At 33.5% G+C, this 14902-nt stretch overlaps 1 protein-coding gene across 1 annotated transcript in view; it reads left to right on the forward strand.

Annotated features, from left to right (window-relative positions):
- The first annotated feature begins 1738 nt into the window (after window positions 1-1738).
- LOC114929309 (zwei Ig domain protein zig-8) overlaps window positions 1739-14902 on the forward strand; it is a 59124-nt gene continuing 45960 nt past the window's right edge. The window contains exon 1 of the mRNA XM_029300809.2: window positions 1739-3056. Coding sequence (XP_029156642.1) covers window positions 2915-3056 — 142 coding nt within the window. The 5' untranslated portion in view covers window positions 1739-2914. The remainder of the gene's footprint in view (window positions 3057-14902) is intronic.

A 14902-nucleotide genomic window follows, 5' to 3' on the forward strand; every position in this document is an offset into this window, starting at 1 on the left:
TTTCTCTAGAACGTTTTCTTCACATTACGCGGTCTTTTATAATTCGTATTCCTAGTCTCTGCGAGAGTTCATTCGATACATTCCTAGAGTATCATATTCCCGAATCTCAAAATATTCGGATTTTATTCTTTGTTGGGAATATTTCAGAAGAGTATATGTAAATAAACTGTGAAAAAAATACATAAAATATATTTACAGAAAAGTGCTAGTATGTGAATAAGTACATGTGGAAAAGAAATTTTTTTAAAACAAATGTTTACCATCCTTCAAATAATCACTGTACTATTGAAAATTATTGTTACATCGTAATATTTAAATTTGTACTCTTATCGTAGACAATTAAATTTATATTTTTTTCCGGAAAAGAGAAATCTCGAAAACTGACAGTCGGAGGTCCGCCATATTCGTGATTGGATTGACAAGTACGCGAAGACGCGAGTAAATCTTTAAGCCCATCACAATGTGATCACTGTACTATTGAAAATTATTGTTACATCGTAATATTTAAATCTGTACTCTTATCGTAGACAATTAAATTTATATTTTTCTCCGAAAAAGAGAAATCTCGAAAACTGACAGTCGGAGGTCCGCCATATTCGTGATTGGATTGACAAGTACGTGAAGACGCGAGTAAATCTTTAAGCCCATCACAATGTGATCACTGTACTATTGAAAATTATTGTTACATCGTAATATTTAAATCTGTACTCTTATCGTAGACAATTAAATTTATATTTTTCTCCGAAAAGAGAAATCTCGAAAACTGACAGTCGGAGGTCCGCCATATTCGTGATTGATTGACAATCGAAAACTGACAGTCGGAGGTCCGCCATATTCGTGATTGGATTGACAAGTACGCTGAAGACGCGAGTAAATCTTTAAGCCCATCACAATGTGATCACTGTACTATTGAAAATTATTGTTACATCGTAATATTTAAATCTGTACTCTTATCGTAGACAATTAAATTTATATTTTTCTCCGAAAAAGAGAAATCTCGAAAACTGACAGTCGGAGGTCCGCCATATTCGTGATTGGATTGACAAGTACGCTGAAGACGCGAGTAAATCTTTAAGCCCATCACAATGTGATCACTGTACTATTGAAAATTATTGCTTACATCGTAATATTTAAATCTGTACTCTTATCGTAGACAATTAAATTTATATTTTTCTCCGAAAAAGAGAAATCTCGAAAACTGACAGTCGGAGGTCCGCCATATTCGTGATTGGATTGACAAGTACGTGAAGACGCGAGTAAATCTTTAAGCCCATCACAATGTCTCTAAGAGTACCGTAGATTTCGTACCTTGATTCTGCACTCCTTGCACGCCTTGCCACAGTTTCTGTCCGTGACACACAGTCCCGTACGTCCCGAGGATAAGAAGAAAGGGTGAGAAGAGAGAAAGAGAGAGAAGAGGACAGAGAGAGGGATGATGAGGAAGAAGAGAGAGGGAGAAAAGGAGAAATTTCCTTTACACACACGCACACACATACAAATGTGTAAGTGTGCGTACACCCTCCTGGGCGAATGTTTGTGTGTCACGTACTTCCTCATGGAAAGAGAGAAAGCGAGAGAGAGAGGGAGAAGGAAAGAGAGTATACGTGCGTCTGTGTGAACCTCTATGTGTGTGCGTGTGCATCCGCGGACCCTCTGCGCGCTTCCATCGTCACAGGGGGTGGATCGGAAACGCGCATGCTCCCACGGACGAGAATCTCCCCAGTCAGGGTAAATCTGCCACCGAAACAAGACGTGCGTGCGTGCCGTTATGCTATATACAATGTCGCATACGCGAACGATTCCCGTGACGATTTCTTAAAATAGCATCGCGCGTAACAACTCGCGAGGCCAAAAAAAAAACCCATCGACATGGAAAGTCGTAGCGATCGGAGTGCAGAGTTGTTTATCGAGACGTAAAGAGAGAGAGAGAGAGGTGGAGCTGGCGAGAGGCTGGGAAAGAAATTTAAGAGGAACCGCAAAATCCGAGAAACTTTTTCAATCGATGAGAATTGTTGAAAAAAAGTGATTCGATATAATAAATAAAAAAAAAAAAAAAAAAAAGATTCATCGATGGACGCGATTGTGCGGTGAACCACCCTGCGACACCGAATCGCTGGTCGCGCGATTTCGAATAATCTCTCGAGTCGGAATGACGGAGAGAGAGCGAAGAAGAGAGTTTCGGGAGTAATTTTCGAGCTGACTGGCGAGTCGCGATCGATCGATCGCTCCGAACGAGATCCGACGATCGCCGTTTCCGACCCTTAAAAAGTATCTCTCGAAATAGTTCCGAACTACGATGTGCCTCGCGAGTCCGCGGCGACGAGAATCTCGCGCGTTCGCGCGACGGAAACCAGGACCGTCCTGATGTGAAAGGACCACTTGTGCTTCGACGATCGGGAAATCCTTGAAATCTTCCATAACGCGAAGCGGAGCGAGCCTCGAATTTCTTCAGGAGCGACGAGAGTTTACGGGATTCTTCCGGAAACCCGAGAACATCCAAACTCCACCGAAGGAGAGAGAAAGAGAGAGAGTCGCGTTTCGAGGAACGGCGAGGACTTTATTCGACGATAAAGGTGAAAAGTTCACCAGGATACGCGGCACGCCGCCCGTCGAAACTTTTGTCGTGATCATTTTCGCGTGAACATCCACGTCTATATAGGATATATACTACTTTACGGAAGATCGACGTACTTTTGAAGGACCGTCTTAGGGAGATCTCGCGAGCCGTCGCGATAATTCACCCTCCCTTTTCAGCTAAGCGGATTGAAATCTCGAACTAATCGCGAGTAAACCGTGCTCGGAAGCTCCGGAAACGCGATTGTGAACTTGTGTGTGTTTAATTAGCGTGCGAGAGTCGAGGTAAGGGACGAGTGATATATAAGACGTCGCCTGGTGGTGTCATGTCAGTGAGTGGATGGTGATAGTCACGATTGGGGGATGTGAATCAACTTTAGTATTCGAGTGTAAAGCGTCTCCCGAAGAAATAGTCGCGGAAATGGCTCTGAGATGGCAAGCGAGGCTCTCGATTGCTGCCATACTCTTTATGTGCACAGAAGGTAATCACTATCTACGCTACTTTGTAATCATCTTGCATGACTCCGCTTACTCGTACCGGGAACTATAGAAAAGAAGATGAACTCCGTGGCGTGAGTTCGTGGTGTTAGATGACCCGTAGGGAAATCGTGAAGAAGCACCTCGGATCATGAAGAAGAAACGGGAGTAATATCTTGGAATTGTTATTAATGCGTCCACGTTTGTGCGCAACTTCCTAGCCTACAATCTCGGATCGTAAATGTTTATTAATGACTAAGAACGTTATGGTATACTCGACTTAAATGGTTTCCCTTAACAGCTGCAAGAGCTTTTCGAAAATTATTAAACGTTACTAAAGCAGTATCTTTGAAACAATATTCATTTAAATGATTGAATCTATTAGGATTGGACTTTTCTCGCATATATTGAATATATTTTAAAAATTGCTATTAACCTTCTTGTGGTATAAAAACAATATTTTTACCGTTCTATTTTGCAAAGTATTGGTGATGATTAGATTACTTCGATCGATTATTATTTGCAATATTAACAAGAAGAAATACAATTGACACAAAAGTAATAATGATGAGAGAGAATGGAAAAAATGAGTACTTTTTGGAATAAAAAATATATATATTTATGTATATATACATGCATATATGTGAACACATACATACGAGGCAGCGAAGCGGTATTTCACAACGCAGATAAAATCTCATTTACTATGGTCCACGAAAATTAAGATTCAGTTTAATTACGTTAATTGCAACGCGACATTTGCTGTTCGGAAAGGAAAAGAGATTTACGACTGCTGTTCTAGTCAAAAAGCAAGAGAGAGAGAGAGAGGGGTGATAGGAAAAAGAAATGTAGAGATTTATAGCTCATGTTTGCGCTTCGTAAACGTAGAGGAAGTCGATTGTTTGCTGTTTGCCTGATACTCGTACAATTCCTTTATTACATACGATATATACTGAGAACGAAAGATGATTTATAATTTAAATTTTTGATGATAGATGTACATCTAGAAATAGTAAAAATATTGACATAAAAGAAAAATATAATAGGAAATTTCTCGTAAAAATGACAAATTTTTTTATGGAGCAATTACTTATATGTATATTTAAATAATTAATGATTTTGATGTATGTATGTTAAAAACACCAAAAATTTCAATTTTTGTGAAAGTTATAATTCTTCCCGAAATAATAAAAAAAATCTCATAAAATAATTAAATCAATTAATATATAGTACATATACTTAATCGGAATATAGGGAAAAATTATATTGTACATGCATAAAAAATTTTCAATATATGCTGTATAAGAAGAGAAATTTCAAGTTAGAGTTAAATTGTGTACTTCGTATTCTTTTATCTTCAATAAATAATCGAGAAACAACTTTTATTTCCGATGAATAAAAATGGGTATGATAATGTAGGAATATCAAACATTAGATAGGAAGAAGTTGTCATGCACAAAATTAAACAGCATGTAACAAGTATAAAATACAGAAATTCTCATGAAATGAGAGAAGGAATAAAAATAATGTAGCTATTCGGAACTTATAGAAATATTTGAAGAATTTAATAATATTGTGGATAACATATTTGTGTTTTATGACTTAATGTGGAAATGTAATATATAAAATATATTACATACTGAAATTGGAATTAGTGGATTAGTGATAAAACAATTTAAATAGCTTTTTGAATTAAATAATGCAAAATATTATATTTACAACAATATTAATAGCAAACATTCAATTATTTATTTATTAAGTTATATATATAATTATTTATTATGAATAACACATATATAATTTATATATTCTATTGAGTACATATTATAAAGATTTACAATATGTATGACAATTGCAGATATTATTTGGAAATAAATAAAAAGAAATAAATAAATTATTAACATGTGGCAACTTGGACGTGTCAAATATTAACTATTAAGTAAAAATTAAGTGAAAACAATTAAGTAAAAAAATTTTTACAATTATATATTAAATGATATATTTACAATTGTTATTTAATTGTCACTAATATTTGATATATTGCACAATGCCAGAAAGATAATTAGTGCTTATGTTTATGCTATATATATACATAAAGCGGCGAGAATAATATAAGTATATATATAGTTCTCGCAGTTTCGCCGATTAATTAGAATGATTAATGAATCGTCTCATAAAGGAAGGAAGAGACAGTTAAATTACACAAATGAAGATAATGAGATAGCATCATATATTATGTGAAAGGGATAATAAATTATTATATTAATTATAAAAAAACTTTGAAATAATATTAAATTATATTAAAATTATATACAAAGACACGAGAACATTCATTATCGAGTGAATTTAATGTATTATTCATGGAAGATTTTTTTTTTTAATCTATTTGGAATAGTAGAGAATAGATGGCACTCACACTAACTAAATTCAGAATGTTATTTAAAGAAATATAATAAATTATATTTCTATACTTTAATTTTAATTATTTTTAATTTTACAGAGATCATTGTATAATATTATTTTTTAAAACGTTTATGTACTTTATTTTTATGTACCCTGCAATATTTTCCTAATTTTGCATGTAATTATTTAGTAATTATTTAATTACTACATGACTATATATTTATTTTAAAAAATTAATAATATGTTATCTCGTATTATGTAATGTAAATTACATACAAGTCGCCCTTTTTCAAATAAATCTTCTAATAATGTAAATAAAATCTTTGATTAAGTAAAAATAATATTATCATTTGCCAGAAATGATATTAAAACAATTTAAAACGCAAGATATACACCGCTAATATTTACATTAATTAAAATTAAACAAATAAAAAAATAAATCTTTGTTGTGCATATAATCAAAATTTATTGATTCTATAAAAATAAATATTTCTTCAAAGATAATGTGATTATATCTCTCTTACATATTTTTAATTCAGACAGAAAATACACAATAACATCTATAACTTTTAAGCCATAAAACAATTTCTCTCCAAAAATACTGCTGGAATTTTTTAATTTAAATTTTTATTATTTTGAAGTAATTGCCAAAAATTTGAAAACTAAATTTCGAAACTCATGAAAAACTACTTCAATTGTGAAAAAGGTATAACAATCTCTACTGCCCTACCTATACACAACTTTAAAAACAGAATGTTTACTTTATAAAGTAAAGTATATTTGCTATTTATGTGTTTATATAATATATTAATGATCTCTGATTTCTAGATTAAAAAAAATGCAACTGAGAAATAACAATTTGTGCTCACTCTCTGACACTTTAATAAAAAATAATCGCTCTATTTTTCATTCGTATCACTTATTAACAAGATAACCGTATTTGCCAGAAAAATGAACTGTAGACGTTAATGAACTAGTTAACATGCCACACGACATTTATCGTGCGCGAGAAATATCGGGATCACGTACCACACACCCTGCGACTTGTCGTGGCGCAGGGCGGTCGTAGGAAATAATGGAATGGTACTTGGCGGCGTGAAAGGAGTTACTCAATTGAATCCACGGTATCGGGCGATAAAACGGTACAGCTAATGGAATTACACCGGCGCGCTTGCATGCGTGCGACGCAAATTTATCGCATGCATTATTCATAACTCGGCCCAAGTCGGCCGACGTCGTCAACCGATGGTGTTCGCGCGCGTCCCACAAGTAAAGCGCTTCTTCTCCTTTCGACAAAAATATATATGTATATATGCGTACATATATCGATCTCACACACATGAGGAATATCGCGCGGCATATATTGATCATTGGGATATTACATGGACGATGTAAAAAGTCACCCGGAGAGGCCTCCGGGCGAGTTGAAATGTCGTCATCGTCGTTGTCGTCGTCGTCGTGCCGTTATATTTCATAGCCTTGCTTCACACCTCGTTTGCGCCATTGTCGTTCTAGACGAACAACTTTCGCAATTTCATTCGGCACGGTCTGCGACAAGGACTTGGCGCGCTAACTTGGTCCAGGTAAATTAAACGCTTGTCTCCGCTCGCGATGCCTAGCTCGGCGATCTTCAGTCGCGCTGGAGGACCTCGGAAATTCAAGCAATTACCATTCGCTTCGGATGCAAGAATGATAAAAGGCAGGCGTGTCGCCAAGGGAAAAATAGCGCGGTCAAAATAGGCCGAAGTAGACAGGCGAAAAAATGCGAAAAATTTAGCAAGGCAGATATTAAAACCGGTAAAATTTCGATGGGTTTCGATTTCCGATGTTGCATACAGATTGACACCTTGCACTTTTTTTTTGACACTATCGCGTTTCTATTGTAACGCAAAAAAACATAGGAACTATTTATATTTATATCTGTAGTCTACATCTGAGCACAACAATAACACATGTTATAGGAAAATAATACCTAATTTGGGACAAATTTAAAAACTGTACGTGTGTTGTGTGTGTGTGTGTGTGTGTGTGTGTGTGTGTGTGTGTGTGTGCATGGCGTATTTTTGCTGCTGGCTTCCAAATATTTGTTTGTTACGCATTCGCCGATATTAATGTCAGCTACGTCAGCAATAATAACGTTCTAGATAGGCACGTCATAGTTTTTAGTTTTTATTGAGCTATACGGACTTATCGAAATTGAGATCTTCCTAACAAATATTATAATTGCAAAATATAATGAAAAATATTAAGAAATTTTATGAATAAATTGCAAGAAAGTACATATATGCAGATAAAATAATATTTTCAACAATTTTACATCTTTACAATATAAATCTAACTACAGACTACATTTTCATAGAATTTTATAGCTTAAAGTTTAATTATAAAAATATTTTAGGCCAAATGTTAAAAAGCTGCAGTCAGAATTTTATTGCGGAAAGATTGAACTTTAGATTGAATAGAAGATTTGTAAAAATATAGAATTTAAAATGCCCTTCGTATTTTTCACGTCACAAACTTTCTGTTTTTTTATTCAACTTTTCATAACTTCTATATATATAAAGTATTAAGTCCGTCTACACGTAATCTTTGAAATTTTCTCTTCGTTCTTCTAAGCGGGCTAAAACATGCTAATTGGGTAAGACGCCGCGAGATAGTCATCGCAGACGAAGGTGTTTCGTGTTGGATCTCACGATATTATGGGATCAAGCAAAGTTAATCTTCTGGAAACGCACCCGTGGTTTAACAGATTTACGCTCGGCAAACATTTCAAGAGATTTCCAGATTCTCATAAAAGGATTGCTGAAAGGGACCACGAAGATTTTACCTTTTTTTAAGCAGAAAGATTTCAGAGATGCCATAAAAAGTACACAAAGGCTTAGCAAACAGTTTACACGTGTCTTAATTTAAGATACGGTAGAATCTTTAATTTAGAAATATTTTATGAAGGAGAGGATTGCGCGCGTGTAAATTTGCAAAAGTGTAACAGGTTCGTTGACAGTCTGAAAGATATATATATATATATATATATATATACACGTACACAGATATGTCGAGAGAGAAGACACTTTGAGAAACCTAGTAGTTAATAAATACAAATTTTTGTTTCTATACAGGTTTTTAGAAAATCTTTTAAAACGTAATGTTTCTATACGCTTTTCCGCCAATTTCTTTTAAGAGATGTTTTCTACATGTTTTAGTTAAAGAGGCTGTATAGAAATCATGACTTTTTGTGCACTCAAAAGTTTATATAATGATAGTTCCCTTCTTTACAAGACTCTCTTGGAAATCCTGAACTTTCGACCGTTGTTAGCCAAATGCATAGCAAAAGTCTCCACAAAAATGTTTGCATTATCATTTTCACGGAGCTTTGCAAAGCTTACAAAAACTTTCCGACATTTCAAAGTCAGCAGATGGCTTAAATAAACTTTTGAATATCTCAGTTTTCTTTCTATTTCTATTTCAGTGCGCTACTATTCTAAAATAGAACGCGCTTTATTACGATCATTCTTACAATATTTGCTTACTTCGCTCTCACTATTCATGCAAATTAAAAACAAATCAGGACGTATGCTTTTACGGAAATATATGCAATTTTATCAAGTTTACAAACAGACATTTCTCTTCGTCTCAAGTATATTTGTAATTATAATTTATCTCTAAAGATTTATCGCGTCAACAACGATTCATCGATTCCGATTACTATCAAGTTATAATGATAAACTCGCACCGGTTATCATGAAAAGTCTGGAATAATGAGTGTTGATGTTAAGATTAAATTTACGGGATAAATACCGTGTGTTATATTAATCGTTGATAATGCCCGATAGCGATATTTGTTTCCTCTCTACATATGTATGTATATATCGTGCATGTTCGCGAGAGAGAGAAAGAGGGAACGAGAGTGATTGATGTCGCACACTCGGCGTTAATATATACGCTAATTAGCGCATAGCAATATTCTACAAAGCGACTTTACCCTAGTTAGCATCTTGATACACGTCGCGGATACAGCGGCTCGAATAAAGTACGGCTTATAAAGCTCTATAGACGGTTCGCGTTTGCCTTCGACGATAATAGTCGAACGTGTATGCCATCAGTCGTGAGAACGCGAGAGTCGTTGACCCGCAGTACTTGAACCTGCAATAAAAGCAACGTGCGTGTGGCTTATCGATAGATATATACATATATGTACAATGTGCACGGAGAAAAACATTTTTACCGTGAACCGCGGAGAATGTCGACGAATCGTTGGGATAATTTCAGACGTCTCGGTCGAAAAAAAAAAAAAATGAACACACCATAATTCACTTTGCGTGGTGTATGATGATGTACAATATTTTAAGTCGAGGTGCGCGCTCTTCTGAATGAGAGATGAAAAAGCCCAAGTTGATTTTATCGAGAATTCTTTTGCGAGGAGTTCAAAAGGTTTCGCTAATGCTTTCTGAACATTCAAAAACTTCTATATGTATATGTATATTAATTTCTTTAAAAGGTCATATATTGATGTGATATGATTCATCGTGATAAACAAGTAAAATAGACAAAAATGCATATAAAATTTGATGTATGCATATATGCAACAGTGATAAATGCAAATATAAAATGAACATACAATTTTTTAAATATTTGTCCATAAAATATTTCAAAAAATTGCCATCCTTGTTTTAATAGATTTTTTGATACATTTGGAATTTTGTTTTCTTCAACAAATCAATCAATATTAACATTAATAATTTTTTGAATTAGAAATAATAGAGAAAGAGAAGAGTGTTTCTATCGAAATTTATATAAATGAATAACAAAATTATATTTTTCAGCTAATTTAAAGTAAGTTTTATTTATGCGAAATTATAATTTAAAGCTAAAATATTAAAAATGTACTAAATATTGAGATTAGACAATAAATAATAATATTTTTGAAACAGAGAAATTGTCTGCAATTTTAACGAAGAATCTGTTAAAATTAAAACTATTAATTATAAAGTATCTATGTACAATATATTTGTAAAGAGACTGGTTTTATATTAAATAACTATATATATATATTGGATTTCTCACGTAAATTGAGCCTTCTGAGAAAGTTTCGTATCATAAATTATTCCTTTGGCACCCTCCGGACATCTGATCTCGCCAACATGATTGTAATCAAAACCGCGACCGACTTAGCTATATATATGAAAGAGCTTTGATATATAACCCAAGATCAATACAATGAAAATATCCAGCTATAATCTATTCAGTGGATTTTATAGTAAGAAGTATTTTTACACTTGCTTAAAAAACCATTTAAACTATTGTAATTATTAATAATAATATTATTGCAACATATAATTTTTCGGGCACATAGAAAAATTATATATAACTAATTATGTATATAAATATAAGGAATAAATATATACATATATATGTTCTTTTTTTTATATATAACAGTAGAACGTGTTAAAATCAATTATCGAATTGACATTTATTATACGAATATATGCATATATATGTATATAAATATAAGGAATAAATATATATACATATATGTTCTTTTTTTTATATATAACAGTAGAACGTGTTAAAATCAATTATCGAATTGACATTTATTATATATGCATATAAACATGTTATAGAGGTGTAATTTTCTGAATCCTCTCTGAATCTGAACTGAGAAAATTCAATTAATTTTTTTAGACATTATTCATATTCTCATTTTAGAATAACGTCACGTCAGAGATTACGTTCGCTCTATCTAAATCTAAAGTCGTACCATAAACTGATTATTCGCGACGCGGCCTAGATACGATCGCGAGATGAATCGCAGGTAGTGAAACACCGTAGAAAATTATGCGAAATATCTTCTAGACACTGAAAATTGAACGTTTGCCCTCTTACGACCCTCGAATCTAGGACTATTCGTCAACTTTCTCTTTTTGTCTTTCTCTTCATCTCTCTCTCTCTCTTTCTTTTTCTTCTTGTTCTAGTTGAAAATGATTGTTATAGTCTCTCTCGGTGGTGCACTTTTGCAGGCGTTGGTATGTTTCGGACTGTCTCGCGGAAGCGCACAAAACTTTCAGGCCACGTATCTCATCTTATTATACCGGCTTGTCGCCGCGGAGCTTGCGGCGCGCTCGTTCCGGAAAATATGACCCGACGTCGTTCGAAAGAGAGATCGGCTCCTTCTCTATCTCGGCGATAAATCGAAATTTCCTGCTTCCCCGCTGTTCCGAGCAGCAACTCGGATCTTCTCGCTACCAGTTTTCTCGCTGTATAGCGCGATGCTCTCGCCCATGTAGCTGCGATATTAAATTTTAACGAGAGACACTTTTATCGACTCGCAGTCGATATTTTCTTTGCGAAAATTCGATGGCAGTTCATTATTCTTAATATTTAATATGCTCTCGCGATTCAGTCGCTGCGATAAAATTGATGTTAAAATGAAATCGAGTAAAACTAACTTGAAAAACGAGGTTTTATGACCTATTTACACATTATTGAAATTTAATTAACGAGATATTTTTAACTCACATAATTTTTAGTATGTGAATTATGAAGGTACCTACATATTTTCTCAATAAATAGCTATTCTTTCGTGAAATTTATTGTAAGAATTTTCCTGCATTAATTGTGAAAAAAAATCTTCTAATAAAAACGAAAGATAAGACTCGTAGAAATAAAGCTTCCAATTTTTAGCACCGTGTCATTAAGTCATTAGTATATTCCTTTTAAAGATGCGTACAGCTTCTTGCAAACTTAGTAGTTTTTACAATATTGTAATCAAACACATTTCGCATTGATTCCCATGTTTAATATGTTGCGATTTTAAAGTTAAATCAATTTTTTTTATATGCACGTCAATTTTTTTTATCATCACGTCGTTATTAGAGCATCACATATCTAAAGTAAAACGCGTTGAAGTTTATTAGCGTTATTAATTGCAAGGCATGTGGCGTAAATAAACAAAAAATTATTTCAGAAAATATTGATTCAAAAATTAATTTAATTGTACCTGTAATAATACCAATTAGGCAAGTATTTTTCGCTAATTGAAACATTTTCGTATGTTTTACGTTGATGAACAATTATTAGAAATTCCATGCATTTATTTATTATTATCGATACAAGCGTTGAATATCTGTCATTTATATTTATAAATAGAAGAAATATGGATCATTATTGCAAACAACTACTTGGATTCAATTAAATAAATTATATAAGTTTAATCGTGAGAAAATAGATATAATAAGAATAATTAAATACAGTCCCAGTTTAGATAAAGATATTTCTATAGTACCTCAACGAGAAACGATATCAGTTCTTTGAAGAAGTCTTCTATACTGTCTTTAGAAGTTTGCGTAAACGAGAAAGATTGTTCCTCTCTCGCGATTGGAGCAAAACTTCATTAATTAAGTACTACTAGTATAAAGCTGTCGAAAAGGTTATTCCTCAAGTTTAGAGTGGCCTTCATTTATATAAATTCATGGTAACAGATCATGAATACAGATGAAAGATAACAATTTATTCGTAGTTTTGTGCTGCATTTATTTAAAAAAATAAATAAACGTTAAATTAATGTCAAAAAAAATTAATAGAATTATTGTAAGATGTATATAAATTAAAAGGAACATTATCAGACAATTTTAAAATGAAATATAGAATAATACAAAAATTAAATAATGTTAAGTTTTTAAGTCCATAAGTACTTCAGGACATAGGTTCGAGTAAAATGTTTTAATTTAATTCAATGTTAACAATTTGCAGAAAAAATTGGTACTCATATTGACAATTTTATTCATGCAGTCATCATATATAGCAGCAAGATTTCTACATAAATTTCGCAGCACGTCCTCATATTCTTAGGATGTAATCAATGAATAATTTTTGCAAAAAGTAATTTTCAGCGACGATTTAAAATATCTTTGATCGTATTATTCGACGAAATTTAAATCTCGCGGAGCTACTATCGTAGGTGAGATATAAATCTCGATCCACGATGAGTTTGCAGCGGATTAAGTGGAGCGGAAATCATTTCGCGACGCGGAATGCCGCTGAATCCAGCGTAATCTCTGGAAGAATTGTCTTTTTTTCGCGCAGCATCACCGGTCGAGGTCCTTAATGGAAACTCGGGGAGAGTTTCGCGTACGGCGTGAAAATAATTACCGGGCACTTTATTCTTATTCGAGTTCTCTCCGTCGATCTATATACGCGAAATTCCTCTAAAAAGAGATCCCCCGACCAGGGTAAGCAAGTGCGCCCGAGGGCGCTGCCGAGACAAGGAACTCTGCACTCGCAAACTTAGCCGAGCTCACTCCTTCTCGTTTTATTATTGCGAAAAGTTATTTCAAGGTTCATCATACTTTTCGAACGCGTGCGAAAGCGGAATAAAATGATTTCAGGATAGAATCTAGCAGGTAAATTCGCGAGATTGACGGCGCACCTGCTAGCTACTGCAAAGTTCGTTCCAAAAGTAACACCGTTAGTCGCTCGAGTCGCGTTAAATTGACTCGATATTATAACGAAAAGATGACGGTCGGGAGCGACGTTACGTAGCGAGAATAAACGAAGATGCGAAATAGTCACGAAATGAACCTACGTGAAGAGAAGAAGATAAAAAAGTGGAAGTTATTTCGAAGTTTTTAATTCTTTTTTTAAATTTTGAAAACTTAACCCGTACTTTAGGATAGTCATTAAAAACATTGTTTTCTTCTTAATAGCCGCTATTCTCGTGTACTTTGCAATTAATAGCGAGAATAAACAAAGATGCGAAATAGTCACGAAATGAACCTACGTGAAGAGCAGAAGATAAAAAAGAGAAAGTTATTTCAAAGTTTTTAATTCTTTTTTAAATTTTGAAAACTCAACCCGTACTTTAAGATTGTCATTAAAAACATTGTTTTCTTCTTAATAGCCGCTATTCTCGTGTACTTTGCAATTAATAGCGAGAATAAACGAAGATGCGAAATAGTCACGAAATGAACCTACGTGAAGAGAAGAAGATAAAAAAGAGGAAGTTATTTCGAAGTTTTTAATTCTTTTTTAAATTTTGAAAAATCAACCCGTACTTTAAGATCGTCATTAAAAACATTATTTTTTTCTTTATAGCCGCTATTCTCGTGTACTTTGCAATTAATAGCGAGAATAAACGAAGATGCGAAATAGTCACGAAATGAACCTACGTGAAGAGAAGAAGATAAAAAAGAGGAAGTTATTTCGAAGTTTTTAATTCTTTTTTAAATTTTGAAAAATCAACCCGTACTTTAAGATCGTCATTAAAAACATTATTTTTTTCTTTATAGCCGCTATTCTCGTGTACTTTGCAATTAATAGCGAGAATAAACGAAGATGCGAAATAGTCACGAAATGAACCTACGTGAAGAGCAGAAGATAAAAAACAGAAAGTTATTTCAAAGTTTTTAATTCTTTTTTAAATTTTGAAAAAACAACCCGTACTTTAAGATTGTCA

The sequence above is a fragment of the Nylanderia fulva genome, unplaced genomic scaffold (assembly GCF_048542155.1).
Source record: "Nylanderia fulva isolate GAGA-0341 unplaced genomic scaffold, ASM4854215v1 Scaffold3, whole genome shotgun sequence".
Taxonomy (NCBI): Eukaryota; Metazoa; Arthropoda; class Insecta; order Hymenoptera; family Formicidae; genus Nylanderia; species Nylanderia fulva.